Source organism: Ursus americanus, chromosome 27 (assembly GCF_024610735.1).
Source record: "Ursus americanus isolate L20-20 chromosome 27, mUrsAme1.1.p, whole genome shotgun sequence".
NCBI lineage: Eukaryota > Metazoa > Chordata > Mammalia > Carnivora > Ursidae > Ursus > Ursus americanus.
The window spans coordinates 16,908,628-16,924,327 of NC_142153.1; the positions used below are offsets into that span (position 1 = coordinate 16,908,628).

At 37.2% G+C, this 15,700-nt stretch overlaps 1 protein-coding gene across 6 annotated transcripts in view; it reads left to right on the top strand.

The window, feature by feature from the left end:
• WRN (WRN RecQ like helicase) overlaps positions 1–15,700 on the top strand; it is a 143,260-nt gene that overhangs the window by 33,390 nt on the left and 94,170 nt on the right. For all 6 annotated transcript variants that reach the window (XM_045779211.2, XM_045779208.2, XM_045779213.2 and 3 more), the window contains 5 exons: positions 1,415–1,560; positions 2,225–2,373; positions 3,265–3,414; positions 4,629–4,701; positions 10,880–10,994. In XM_045779211.2, the coding sequence (XP_045635167.2) occupies positions 1,415–1,560; positions 2,225–2,373; positions 3,265–3,414; positions 4,629–4,701; positions 10,880–10,994 (633 nt within the window). The remainder of the gene's footprint in view (positions 1–1,414; positions 1,561–2,224; positions 2,374–3,264; positions 3,415–4,628; positions 4,702–10,879; positions 10,995–15,700) is intronic.

Here is a 15,700-nt window from a genome sequence, read left to right on the forward strand (position 1 = left end):
TCCATCTTGGCCCAAAGCAGAAGCTGAGATTCTTTTGTGATACATGTTTTTAATTTAAAAATTATAAAATAGGCACATATAAACAAAAATAGAAAATACTATAACAAAAACCCTAGCTTTAGCAAATCTTAATATCCATTTTCTTCAAATCTTTATTAAGAAATGTTACAATAAAATACAGCTGGAGCCCCAGATATTTCCTTTCTGATTCTCCCCTCTGCAGCTCTCTGAGATAACTTCTACCATGAGTTCAATGTTTAACATTCCCTCACATGTTTTCTATTATATCTATACTTTTATATCCCCAAATATCATATGCTATTATTTTGCCCATTTAAAAACTTTAAAAAGTACTATCAGACTATATGTATATTTTGCCACTTGTGTTTTTCACTCACCATTTTATGTTTTTTTGAGAATTTTTCTTTTTGGTATATGTAGTTCTATTTTAATTTTTATATAATATTTAATTGTTTCCATATGCCAGAATTTGTCCATTCTTTTGTTGGTGAAAATACAGTTTGTTTCCTTTTTTGCCACTAAGAACTGTATTATAATGAACATTCTTTTTTTAAAGCAAATTATTATTTTTTTCAAGATTTATTTATGTACTTAGAGAGATTGACAGAGCACGAGAGAGCGTGCACTCCAGGGAGTGTGCGTGGGGGGAGGGGCAGAAGGAGAGGAGAGAGAAACCTTAAGCTGACTTCCGGATGAGCGCAGAGCCTGATGCAGGGCCAGTCCCAGAACCCTGATATCATGGTCTGAGCTGAAATGAAGAGTTAGATGCCTAAACTACTGGGCCACCCAGGTGCTCCTGCAATGAGCATTCTTAAACATCTGTCTGGTTGTGCTCATCTGAGAATTTGATATATTTATGAGAAAAAACTTGTGGGTCATAGTATGTATACATCTTCAGCTAAATATTATCAAAGCCTTTCCTAAAAGGATTTTACCAATTTACGTTCACCAGTGTTTGAGCAGTCCCACAGGTAGATAGCTTTTTCTGCACTTGATACTGTGAGGCTTTAATTGTTGCCACTCATAGATATATGAAATTGTATCAGTTAATTTGCATCTGATTTCAAGTGAGGTTTCATGTCTTCACATATTTATTAGGATTTATTGGCTATTTGGATTTTCTTTTGGGAATTGCCTGGTCATAGTTTTCCTCTTTCTCCTCCTCCTCTCCCCGCTCCATCCTCTCTTTCTCCTTCTTCTTCTTTTTACTGGATTATCTGTCTTCTTACCAACTTTTCAAGGACTTTTTAATATTTTCTGGGCATTCATTATCAGGTATTTGTATCATAGATATCTTCTACCATTTGTGGTTTGTCTTAATTTTTGGAATGCAGAAGTTATATAGAAGTTAAAAATTTAATGTAATTAATTTGAACTATTTTTCCCCCTTTAGCATAAATCTGTCTACTGGAGGTGTGGTAGGATTTGACATGGAATGGCCACCAGTGTACAATAAAGGGAAACTGAACAGAGTTGCCCTGATTCAGTTATGTGTGTCTGAGAGCAAATGTTACTTGTTTCATATTTCTTCTATGTCAGGTTGGTATCTCTTTTCTTTGTTTCATTTTTATATGGTTAATAGTTGTATTATGTCAGCTTTATCCCTATAAAATTAAACTTTTCAATTAGCTGGTGCTTCTCTCATCACCTTACCTTTATTGAAATATTCATGTTTCATCTGATTCATTCATATCCCTGTTTTACTTATTTTTACAGTATCTCCATCAGGCATTGATATTACTGGTTTAGACGGTAGAGAACTGAAGTTTAGACAGGGGAAGTGACCAGGAATATACTGTTAATGTTATCAGAGGAAGTATTCAAACCAGTTGTTTTTCTTGTCATTTATCAGTCAGGAGTTTGCTTTAGGTAAGAAAAGAAATGCTCACGGTAGCAGTGCCTGGGTGGCTCTGTTGGTTCAGCATTTGCCTTTGGCTCAGGTCATGATGGGGGGTCCTGGGATTGAGCCCCATGTTGGGCTCCCGGCTCAGTGGAGAGTCTGCTTCTCCCTCTGCCGCTGTGCTCACTCTCTCTCTCAAATAAATAAATAAAATCTTAAAAAAAAAGAAATACTCAAGGTGAATATGTTTCAGAATTTATGCTTAACATAAACATAAATTTAAATATAAACATAGAATGTGTAAAAAGTAGAAAATCAATAATACTTGATAGAACCTATGGAAATAATAATAAAATGTTACAGTTTTTCCACAGGGATTAAAAATGTTGCTTGAAAATGAAGCAATTAAAAAAGCAGGTGTAGGAATCAAAGGAGATCAGCGGAAGCTTCTTTGTGACTTTGACATTGATTTGAAGAATGTTGTGGAGCTGACAGATGTTGCCAATGAAAAGGTAGACATAAGGCGTACACTTGTTGTGATGAGCCCCGGGTGTTGTGTGAAGTGTTAAATCACCATATTGGGACACCTGAAACCAATATTACACTGTATGTAAACTAACTGGAATTTAAATAAAAACTTAAAAAAAAAAAGGTAGATGTAATACATATATTATTTTCATAAACAAGATTGTGTTTCACAGAATGTCCCATCTGTCTGAATGTTAAATATTTTGAAAAAAATAATTTAAGCTGTATGTTATTGTAACAATAAAGAGATCCCAAATGAGTATTCCATGATGAAAACCTTCAGTTCTAATCCATTGCCTTAGAGAAGTTTCTTTAAGCTAGCACCCCCCCTTAGTACTATTTCACTTTATTTCATATATTTGTAAATTTACATATTGTATTTTAAGTTTTTCCTTTTGATGCATTTATACCAATAATTTCTATTTTTTTTATTTTTAAAAAATTTGTTTTAAGGGAAAGCCTAATGTAGCTCTTGTGGTATGATGCGCTTAGTGGAGGTTTGGCCATCCATTCCATCACCCTTATTTCATATATTTTATTAATGTAGTCATTAAGTTAAATTCTCATATTTAGTCAAATAGTCATTGGACTGGATAGAAAGCATACCAACCTAATCCAGCTTTTTTACATGAATAATACTTTCATAGTCCAAGAATTTTAATACCTACATTGGGGAAATTCTGGAGTTCAGTTCTTATAATGTGGACTGCAAATGAGGTTTCTAGTGATGGGAAATTAATTAAGGACTATCTCTGCCTTGTATTTTGGTATAACATTTCCAACATTATTTGCGGCATGGGCATTTGGTGGTATTTAGGAATATCTGAAAATAGAAAGAAATAATTTTTTACAGTATTGATTTTCATTACTTCTAGCTGAAATGTACAGAGATCTGGAGCCTCAATGGTTTGGTTAAACACCTCTTCGGCAAACAACTTCTGAAAGACAGATCTATCCGCTGTAGCAATTGGAATGATTTTCCTCTCACTGAGGATCAGAAACTATATGCAGCCACTGATGCGTATGTATGTACCAAAGGTCTTTATGATGTGTTTTTTAAACTTTATAATAAATTACTTTAGAAAAATTTTGTTGTAATGGTTGCAAACTCAACTAAAATATTCTAAATCAGGTTGGCATTAAAAATGCTTAAGAAGACAGTCAGTGAAACTGATAATTCTCAATATTAATTAGCAAGTACCAGTCAATAGATTGTTCAGTGCTAATAGTTTTTATTGTCATGAAGCCAAAATAATGTCCAATTTGTATGTGATAAACGTACTCTCTCTGAAAACACGGAAAGCTAATAAACACAGGCTGAGCAAACACAAATGGTATTGATGATGTATTTAATTTATAAGCAACTTCAGAATAAAAATAATTATAGATAGTTTCTATATTGAAACTGGAATTATTTCTTATATTTACATTTAAAATGTGCTAAAAATTTAGGAAAATTACCTCCAAATTTAGCTTTCCACTTCTGTTAGTTGTGTTTTTTCATATTTACATATTCATATATACTGAAATTTAGACTTATCTTAGCATTATTTGGTTTTTGTTTTTGTTTTGTTCAGGAAATATATTTTATGTCCCTGTGGATTTCTTTTTCCCTAATTTATACTTTCATTTGTACATGAATATCTTGTTTCCTTTTTTGTATCTGTTTTTAGGCCTGGAAACTCCTTTTTTTTTTTAAAACAGAAAAAAATTCAATTTTTTCAGGAAAGAGGGTGATTAATTTTCCTTTACATTCTGTTAAAAAAAATCGTAGGACTTGTGGAGAACTCGTGCAAGTTCTGTAGCATTTTTATTCATGAAAAATCAGTGTGTGACTTGGTTGGTCCTGTTAACAATGCCTGGAAGGAGGGCTGTTCATATGCCAACATTCACACCTGATTTAATGAGATGCGGGGGAGTGGCTTTGTGTCTCCAAAATAGATTTCTGTTACTTGATTGTATTTTGTTGGAGTCCCACTTTTAAGTTGTTTGATTTGGCTAACTCCTTATAATATTGAATATTAAAAGATAAAAATTTAAAACTTTTAAGGCACATCAGCTTATTTTCTCCATTCTCAAAATTGGTATGGTGATTTAATGAAGACATAGATCTTTGTGTATCATAGTAGGTTGAATGCAGGTTTTTGGGTCCTTTGGGAGTCACTGTTTTGGATTTTTCTCAAGTGGGACATATAGCTTTATTTTGGTTATCTTTAGTGTACTCTTTTTTTTTTTATAGGCTGGTCTCATCATTTATCGAAAATTAGAGATTTTAGGTGATGCTGTGCAAAGGTTTGCTATAAATAAAAAAGGTATGTGGTGCTCTGAAAATAAAGGATAGAATTTGAATTCACTCTTTTGTGAGGTTTATCTCCAAAAAATCAATATTTACACATGTGCAAACTGTTTATATACAACTTCTTGAGTGTCTGAACCATGTTGACATTAGGGTGTGAGGTCTCTCTGGCCAAAGATTAGCGTTTCAGGCACGTTACTCATGGCAGAGGAGGACTTACTCCTGCTTTGTCACTTCTTTTGCTATTCATTAGGCTTCTTTAGTTGGGGCTTTGTGATTTTGATAACATCAGTAACACAACCAGTTATCTCCCAGTATGGAGATTATTATATCCTTGCTATAAATAGTTGAAGTGTACACGTTACTTTATAGTGTTCTGGTTTAAGTTTCTAAGTTTTTTTCTAGGGTAAGATAACTGCTGTTTTTCTCCAAAAAAGTATGGCCGCTTTGTTCAACTTCAGTGCTTTTCCCAGATGTCTCAATAGGTCAGTGATAGCAGACCTACATGGTAGAATGGAAGAACATGGGCTTTCATGTCACAGAAATCAAAGGGGAATCCCTGCCACGTGACTTGAGATTTACGTGTTTCCCCATGCTTGGAATGTAGACGATAGCCACATACCTATTGCATAGAATAGTTGTGAGCACTAAGAGGGAGGGAATACTACAAGCACCTGTATTGATCTATATAGAGTTGTTATTCCTATTCTTTTTTTTTTTTAAATATTTTATTTATTTATTTGACAGAGATAGAGACAGCCAGCGAGAGAGGGAACACAAGCAGGGGGAGTGGGAGAGGAAGAAGCAGGCTCATAGCGGAGGAGCCTGATGTGGGGCTCGATCCCTGAACGCCGGGATCACGCCCTGAGCCGAAGGCAGACGCTTTAACCGCTGTGCCACCCAGGCGCCCCTGTTATTCCTATTCTTGTAGCTTCTTTTGGAGATTTTAAATAATTGTGTTTGTTAAGATGTTAATTAAATTAGTGATTTTGGGGGCACCTGGGTGTCTCAGTCATTAAGTGTCTGCCTTCGGCCCAGGGCATGATCCCAGGGTCCTGGGATCCAGCCCTGTATCGGGCTCCCTGCTCCACTGGGAGCCTGCTTCTTCCTCTCCCACTCCCCCTGCTTGTGTTCCCTCTCTCGCTGCCTGTCTCTCCGTCAAAATAAATAAATAAAATCTTAAAAAAAAAATGAGTGATTTTGCTAAATAAAGATATACGTGACCTCCTCTTATAAAATTATATTTTACCCTTGTAATTGCCATTGAGAAGGGATTCATGTCCTTTGTAATAGACCCTCCTTCTTTACCTAATAACGTAGAAGACTCCTTATGCTTTCTTTCTTTCCCTGGAAAGCCACTTCTGATAAGAGCTTGCTAACTCTCTATAGCCAAAGGTACTGTGGCTAGAAATTATCTTGCTTAAATTGAGTGGATGATATGTTTTTGAAGCTGATCTGGAGAACAATATAGAACTTATTTAGATCATAACAGAATTAAACTCAACAGAGGGGATTCATGGTTTTCTGAATTTGTGGTTTGTAGAATTACTTCTAGGTTATACTTGTAATTTTGTCTCTGATTAAAATGCTTCTAAGGAAATGTTTAAGATATTTCTTAACTAAAGTAACATATATTTATAAGTCTCTACTAGAAGCTACTAGAATACTACTGTATTGTTTGACCCTCACTTTTATTCTTTATTTCGTTATATGTGTGAGTATATTTTGACATCTTAAGTGAGGTACCTTGACTATGATTCTAGTGAATTGTAACAATGATTACCACTCTTTCTTTTTTTTCTCCTTCCCTTCCTCCCTTTCTGCTATGAAGTCAGAGGTATCAGCCTCACTGTTGTTTAATTTCTCTGGTGTATTTATACATGATATTTTCAAATGACCACCTTTGGTTATAAAATTGTGTTTTTTCTTCTTATTAAAGAATTAAAGTGGATTATAACATCAGAAAATAAAAGGATATTTGCACATTGTTTCTCCCTGTTAAAATATTAGCTTACTCCAAGAGGATGGCTAATAAACACTAAACGATATAGCAGATAAAAATACACTTACTCATTTATTAAAAATTGTTGAGCATTTTATGATGTGGGGATTCAGTAATGAACAAGACACTCCTGATCTGCTTCCTCAGGGGGAAGTCCACAGGTTTGTAGGGCATATAGAGATGAACACAAGCGCTGTGTTTAGCTTATAGGAGAGCCATGTAATGCATATTTGGAAGTATTGCAGTATTTCCTGGAGAAAGTGATGTTTAAGGCAAGACCTGAAATAGGAACAGGAATTAGGTAGCGGAAGAATAGAGGAAAAGTGTTATAGGCATAGGAAACAGCGGTGCAAAAAGAGATCATAATATTGATAGGCAACTGAAAGTAGTTCAGTGTGGTGAACTATTGAAGATGACGGAGTGAGGGATAGAGACGCAGAACAAGGAAACAGATAGGCCATGTTTACATGAGGAGTTTATTTCCTCCTAAGAGGTATTGGGGGGTTTAAACGCAGGAGTGACATAAATTACATTAAAAAAAAGAAAAAAAGAATAACTTGGGCTGTACAGTAGAAAATGGATTGTAGCAGGGCAAGAGTCACAGTGGGAAAGCTTGTTAGGAGGCTGTGAGAGCAATCCAAGGGAGAGGCAGTGGTGACCCGGCTTGGATGGTTTTATTGAGAATGGAGAGAAGGGGATAGATTCAAAATACATTTAATAGAGCAGTTGAGTCAGCAGAATTTGGTGTGATGATGAGAGCCATGTGTCAAGGATCATTCCTCTGTTGTTGCCATGACTAACAGGGGTGAAAACCACTGAAGAAAAGGAGCAAGCTTTGGAGCTGAGGAGTCACAGTTGATTTTAGACATGTTAAAGGAAGGAGGGCTGTCGTATAGCAAGCAAGGTGGAGGTGGCCAGGCAGCAGTTCAATATCCAGGCTATAGCTCAGAGGACAGTTTTTGTTAGAGATAAAGAACTGGGATTAAGAATTTTGAGAAACTCTTCGTACTTCATGTTTGCATGGTGGAAGGGACAGCAAAGGAGTTGCCATCCACTGGCATAGAAGGCAATTAGGAGATACAGTGTGTGGAAAGCCAAGGGAAGAGCATGCTTCACGTGGGAGGAGTAATCAACCTGTTTTAAGTCCTGCTGAGAGTTTGAGAAACTGAGGATTTAGAATTAATCATCAGTTTTGGCAACGTGGCAACCATTTATAACCTTTTACTCCAGCAGCTTTGGTGAATTGGGTGACAAAAGTGTCTCGGGGAGAGAGTAGTTATTTGGGGCATGTGCCATTAAAACAGAAAAGGGTCCACAGGCTTTGAGAACATGAAGGTGCTATAAGTAGATCAAGAATGGAGTAGTGGAGTGCTGTGAGTGGAAATCAAGGTGAACAGAGGAATTATTAGATCTAAGGAACGTGAGAAAGTATGTGTAAACGACTTCATTTTTAGACGATTGGTTTGGAAAGGGGATATTCATTCATTCATATAACATATTTGATGGGTGTTTATTATGAGTCAGGCACAGTTTCACTTGTGGGGGAAGTGCACTGAACACAGGAGACCAAGTGCCTTCACTTCATGTCACAGGAATGAGTGAATGAGCCATGTAGATATCTGAGGGAAGAATGTAGCAGGCATCGGGGAAAGAGCTAAGTGTCTGAGGGTGATTGTTTGTCTTATTTGAGGAACAGTGAGGATAACTGAAGCAAAATGAGTAAGGGTCAGAGTGGGAGGAAATGAGGATAGAAAAGGAGCTTGGGCCAGGTCATTTAGGGCCTTATAGGTGGTGACTATGGCTTCATATTTTATTAATTACGATAAATACAAAGCAGAGTGATGGGAAACCCTTAGAGGGTTTGGAGCAGGAGAATGACATGATTAAATTTTAATTTAAAAAGATTTTTTTGGCTGCTATAAAAGGGCAAGTGTTCAGGCAGGGAAGTCTGTTAGGCTACTATAGTAGTCCCAGGAGGAGATAACGATTGTTTGGATTAGGCTGGTAGCAGTAGAGATGGTGAGAAGTGGTAGATTGTGTATATGTTTTGAAGGTATATATTGTAAAGGATTTGCCAGTGAATTCTCCATAAAGGGTGAGATGTGGAGACAGAGAAGACGATCAAGATATTTCGGTTGGATTGGCTGAGTTAATGGAAGGATCAGTTATGGTGGAAAGGTTATAGAAAAGTGGGTTTGTGTGAGAAAAATCTAGATTTCAGTTTTGGATATGCTAAATTTTAGATGCTTATTGATATCCAAGAAGATACCACTGTTGGACACGTGATTCTGGAGTTCAGGGGAAAGTTTGAGGTTGGGGATGTAACTTTGGGAAACATCGAGATACACATGGCAGTTAAAGCAGTGAAAGGAGATGAGATGAAAGAGGGAGTGACTGGAATAAAGAACAGAGGAGGCCCAAGTATTGATGTTGAGGGCACACTGACATTTAGAGATCAGGGAGATGAGAGTGCGGTGAAGAGGGCCCGAGAAGGGGTAGTAGTGAAAGATGGAGTGCTGAGAGGAGGAGGAAGTTATCAAATATTTTAAATAGCTGAGTATCTGAGGAAGATGAGGAACTAGACCTGACAATTAGATTTGACAACACGGAGGCCACGGGTAACTTTTCTCAAAGCAGCTGTGCTGTACTGGTGGGGGTGAAGGCTTGATTGGAGTCAGCATAGGGAAAATAGGAATTGAAATTTGAGACCGTGCGTGTGGACAACTCTTTTCATGAAATTTTGCTGTAAACGAGAGTAGTTCTGTAAGCACAGACTAATTAGCAAATTGGGGGGAAGATGAGGTAGATTTCTTTTTCTATCTTCTTAGCATAATGAGGGGTGAGGTTGTTCCCTGAGTAAAAGGAGGAGCAAGCAGATGTTAGAGGGTTGGCGAGAAAGAAGGAGTTATGAAATAGTCATCTTGATAGTAGGAAAGTGGGAAATATAGAATATTTAACAGTCACTACTGAGGGTTCCTTTGAGATCTGTGTCATGAATTTAAAGCAAGCTGAATCATCTTGGCTGTATTTTATCTTTAGCTATAGTCAACTCTTTGAGTATAGGCATCAAGTAGGTAAAAAATTTGGGTTTAATTAGAGTAGGGGTTTTCCTAGATAAAAAGTACCATGGAGGGAGGAAGGAGCAAAAGAGGTCAGAGTCCATACAACGGAATGATTATTATAAAATGGCAAGAAAGGAAAAAAAGACATGGTGGGGAGTGGGAGTGGGAAGGATAAGGTGTGTGGAAAAGGTGATACGATCAGTGAATTTGGTTCTGAAATTGTGAAAGAACAGTTGTATTGGGGAGGGCATCCTGGAAAGCAAGCCAGCATGCTGGTGTTCAGAAGATAGAATGCTTACAATTGAAGTTTGGAAGTAGTGCCTTTATTGGCAATTATAAGGTGAAATGACTCTAGGAATGGGTGGCTGAGGTCAGCTGAGGAAAAGATTGTTGAAAATGGAAGGATCAAAGCACTGAAAAGGCCACATGTTAGGTGGAATTATCATGAGAGTAGTAGTGAAGGGCAAGACAGTGAACCAGGCAGTAAAATCTTCAGTGAACGAAAGGATGTGATTTTGAGGTCACAATAGCAGCAGTCAGGAATAGCAGATGGTACAATCCTATGTCAATGCTTCAGAGGAGCTGGACTTTTGAAGGACAAGAGAAAATGGCGATGAGCTATAAAAGACTCTAAGCAAGGGTAGGGGTTCGAGGAAGGAGGGCAGGTGTGGCGTAGATGGAGAGGGATGTACCAGACAGAATAAAGTTGAGAGTTTGGAAGATGATTGCTGATTGGAAAGGCTTGCATTTTATTTTGGTCATGACTGGTAAGAGTGGAAGTGAGGCATGGCTGTTGACTCAGGTTATGTTTACCAAATTATGTTTCATAACTAATATTTTGAAATAGTGTAGATGGGTTCAGATTCTCATTTCTGCGATTTTCAGCTTAGCTTGATAACCACTGGTTGTAGTATGTATGAATGTAGATCATTTGGAATTTATTCTAAAATTCAAGTAACAAAAATCTAAAAGGAAAGTAAAATGATTAAGGTGATAAGGAGATAGAATAAGGAAGTTCTTCTGTTTTGGAATTCACTTAAGGAAAGAAATTGAAAATGTGTTTAAATAAATGGCTAAATAAATCCCTTTGCTTTGTGGTTTGAAAATTGACATTGATTCTTTTTGTCCAGAGGAGGAAATGCTACCTAGTGATGTGAAGAAACGATTGACTTCAATCTCTGAGGATATGATGGGTCTGGCTAAGTGTCTTCCTGACACTTTGAAAAAATTGGAAGATCCACAGAGGTTAATATTACCTGTTTTCTTTCTTTCTTTTTTTTTTTTTTTTTACCAATTTTGTTTGTTCTTATTGCACTTTCCTATTTATATAGAATTACTATTCATTAAGGTAGACTCATAGAAATTATTTTTAAACATTTTTATTTAAATTCAATCTAGTTAACATGTATTGTACTGTTAGTTTCAATGCTCATTACATCATGTTCCCTCCTTAATGCCCATCACCCAATTACTCCATCCCCCCAACTCACCTCCCCTCCAGCAACCTTCAGTTTGTTTCCTATAGTTAAGAGTCTCTTATGCTTTGCCTCACTCTGTTTTCATCTTATTTTATTTTTCCTTCCTTCCCCTATGTTCATCTGTTTTGTTTCTTAAATTCCATATATGAGTGAAATCATAGGGTTTTTGTCTTTCTCTGTCTTATTTTGCTTCGCATAATACCCTCTAGTTCCATGCAAGTCACTGCAAATGGCAAGATTTCATTCTTTTTGATGGCTGGGAAATATTCCATTGTATATATATACCACATCTTCTTTATCTGTTCATAAATCGATGGACATCCGGGCTCTTTCCATATTTTGGCTGTTGTGGACATTGCTGCTATAAACATTGGGGTGCATGTGCTCCTTCGAATCACTATGTTTGTATCCTTTGGATAAATACCTAGTAGTGCAACTGCTGGGTCGTAGGGTAGTTCTATTTTTAACTTTTTGAGAAACCTCCATACTGTTTTCAGAGTGGCTGAACTAGTTTGCATTCCCACCAATAGTGTAAGAGGTTCCCCGTTCTCTGCAATCTTGCCAACATCTGTCGTCTCCTGAGTTGTTCATTTTAGCCATTATGACAGATGTGAAGTTGTGTCTCATTGTGGTTTTGATTTGTATTTCCCTGATGCCTCATGACGTTGAACATTTTTTCTTGTGTCTGTTGGCCATTTGTATGTCTTTGAAGAAATGTCAGTTATGTCTTCTGCCCATTTCTTGACTGGATTTTTTTTTTTTTTTAATGTTGGCTTTGATAAGTTCTTTATATATTTTGGATACTAACCCTTTGTCTGATAAGTCAGTACCTTCTCCCATTCCATAGGTTGCGTTTTAGTTTTGTTCACTGTTTCCTTTGCTATGTAAAAGCTTTTTATCCTGATGAAGTCCCATAGTTCATATTTGCTTTTGTTTCCCTTACCTTTGGAGACATGTCTAGCAAGAAGTTGCTGCAGCCAAGGTCAAAGAGGTTGCTGCCTGTGTTCTCCTCTAGGATTTTGATGGATTCCTCTGTCACATTTAGGTCTTTCATCCATTTTGAGTTTATTTTTATGTATGGTGTAAGAAAGTGGTCCAGTTTGATTCTTCTGCATGTGGTTGTCCAATTTTCCCAACACCATTTGTTGAAGAGACTTTTTTCCCATTGGACATTCTTCCCTACTTTGTCCAAAATTAGTTGACCATTGAGTAGAGGGTCCATTTCTGGGTTCTCTATTCTGTTGTATTAATCTGCATGTCTGTTTTTCTGCTAGTACATACTGTCTTGATGATTAAAGCTTTGTAATAGAGCTTGAGGTCCGGAATTGTGATGCCTCCAGCTTTGGCTTTCTTTTTCAACATTACTTTGGCTACTCAGGGTCTTTTCTGGTTCCATACAAATTTTAAGATTGTTTGTTTCAGCTCTGTGAAAAATGTTAATGGTATTTTGATAGGGATTGCATTAAACGTGTAGATTGCTTTGGGTACTGTAGACATTTTAACAATATTTGTTCTTCAATCCATAAGCATGGATGTTTTTCCATTTCTTTTTTATTATTTTATTTTATTTTTTTATAATAATTTTTTATTATGTTATGTTAGTCACCATACAGTGTATCCTTAGTTTTTGATGTAATGTTCCATGATTCATTATTTGCATATAACACCCAGTGCACCATGTAATACGTGCCCTCCTTAATACCCATCACCGGCCTATCCCAATCCCCCACCCCCCTCCACTCTGAAGCACTCAGTTTGTTTCCCAGAGTCCACAGTCTCTCTTGGTTCATTCCCCCTTCTGTTTACCCCCCTTCATTCTTCCCTTCCTTCTCCTACTGATCTTCCTATTTCTTATGTTCCATAAATGAGTGAAACCATATGATAATTGTCCTTCTCTGCTTGACTTATTTCACTTAGCATAATCTCCTCCAGTCCCGTCCATGTTACTGCAAATATTGTGTAATCTTTCTTTCTGATGGCTGACTAATATTCCATTGTATATATGGACCACATCTTCTTAATCCAGTCATCTGTTGAAGGGCATCTCGGCTCCTTCCAAAATTTAGCTATTGTGGACAATGCTGCTATGAACATTGGGGTGCATATGGCCCTTCTCTTCACTACGTCTGTATCTTTGGGGTAAATACCCAGTAGTGCAATGGCTGGGTCATAGGGTAGCTCAATTTTTAACTTTTTAAGGGTCCTCCACACTGTTTTCCAGAGTGGCTGTACAAACTTGCATTCCCACCAACAGTGTAGGAGGGATCCCCTTTCTCCACATGCTCTCCAACAGTTGTTGTTTCTTGCCTTGTCAATTTTTCCCATTCTAACTGGTGTAAGGTGGTATCTCAGTGTGGTTTTGATTCGAATTTCCCTGGTGGCTAATGATTTTGAACATTTTTTCATGTGTCTGTTAGCCATTTGTATGTCTTCATTGGAAAAGTGTCTATTCATATCTTCTGCACATCTTATGATTTATTTGTTTCTTGTGTATTGAGTTTGAGAAGTTCTTTGTAGATCTTGGATACCAGTCTTTTATCTGTAGTATCATTTGCAAATATCTTCTCCCATTCCATGGGCTGCCTCTTAGTTTTTTTGACTGTTTCCTTGGCCGTGCAGAAGCTTTTTGTCTTGATGAAGTCCCACAAGTTCATTTTATCTTTTGTTTCTCTTGCCTTTGGAGACGTGTCATGAAAAAAGTTGCTGTGGCCGATGTCAAAGAGGTTGCAGCCTATCTTCTCTAGGATTTTGATGGATTCCTGTCTCACAAGAGGTCTTTCAACCATTTGGAGTTTATCTTTGTGCATGGTGTGAGAGAGTGGTCAAGTTTCATTCTTTTGCACCAGCACCATTTATTGAAGAGACTGTCTTTTTTCCACTGGATGTTTTTTCCTGCTTTGTCAAAGATTAGTTGCCCAAAGAGCCGAGGGTCCATTTCTGGGTTCTCTATTCTGTTCCGTTGGTCTATGTGTCTGTTTTTGTGCCAGTACCATGCTGTCTTTGTGATCACAGCTTTGTAGTATAGCTTGAAATCCGGCAACGTGATGCCCCCAGCTTTGTTTTTCCTTTTCAACAATTCTTGGCGATTCGGGGCCTTTTCTGGTTCCACACAAATTTAAGGGCTGTTTGTTCCAGTTCTTTGAAAAATGTCATTGGTATTTTGATCGGGATGGCATTGAAAGTGTAGATTGCTCTGGGTAGCATAGACATTTTAACTATGTTAATTCTTCCGATCCATGAGCATGGACTATTTTTCCATCTTTTTGTGTCTTCTTTAATGTCTTTCAAGAGTGATTTTTAGTTTCTAGAATATAGATCCTTTACGTCTCTGGTTAAGTTAATTCTGAGATAACGTATGATTTTTGGTGCTATTATATATAGAATGGATTCCCTAATTTCTCTTTCTTTAGTCTCATTGTTCGTGTATAGAAATGCAACTGATTTCTGCACATTGATTTTGTATCCCGCTACATTACTGAATTGCTCCATAAGTTCTAGTAGTTTGGGGGTGGAGTCTTATGGGTTTTCCATATAGAGTATCATGTCACCTGCAAAGAGAGACAGTTTGACTTCTTCTTTGCCAATTTGGATACCTTTTATCCCTTTGTGTTGTCTGATTGCTGTTGCAAGGACTTCTTGTACTATGTTGAATAATAATGGTGAGAGTGGGCATCCTTATCATGTTTCTGATCTTAAGGGAAAGGCTTTCAGCTTTTCCCCATTGAGAATGATATTCGCTGTAGCCTTTTCATAGATGGTTTTTATGAAATTGAGGAATGTACCCTCTATCCCTATACTCTGAAGGGTTTTAATCAGGAAAGGATGCTGTATTTTGTCAAATGCTTTTTCTGCATCAATTGAGAGGATCATATGGTTCTTGGCTCTTTTCTTGTTGATATGATCTATCACACTGATCTCCTTGTGAATGTTGAACCACCCTTGCATCCCAGGGATGAATCCCATTTGGTCGTGATGGATAATCCTTTTAATGTGCTGTTGGATCCTATTAGCTAGGATCTTGTTGAGAATTTTGGCTTCCATATTCATCAGGGATATCGGTCTTTAATTCTCCTTTTTGATGGGGTCTTTGCCTGGTTTGGGGATCAAGGTAATACTGGCCTCATAGAATGAGTTTGGTAGTTTTCCTTCTGTTTCTATTTTTTGAAACAGCTTCAGGAGAATAGGTATTATTTCTTCTTTGAATGCTTGTTAGAATTCCCCAGAGAAACCGTCAGGCCGTGGACTCTTGTTTTGGGAAGGTTTTTGATCACTGCTTCAATTTCTTCATAATTAATCGGTCTGTTTAAATAATCAGTTTCTTCCTGGTTCAGTCTTGGTAGTTTATAGGTTTCTAGGAAGGCATCCATTTCTTCCAGGCTGTTTAATTTATTGGCATAAAGCTGTTGATAAAAGTTTCTAATGATCCTTCCTATTTCATTAGTGTTGGTCGTGATCTCTTCCCTTTCATTCATA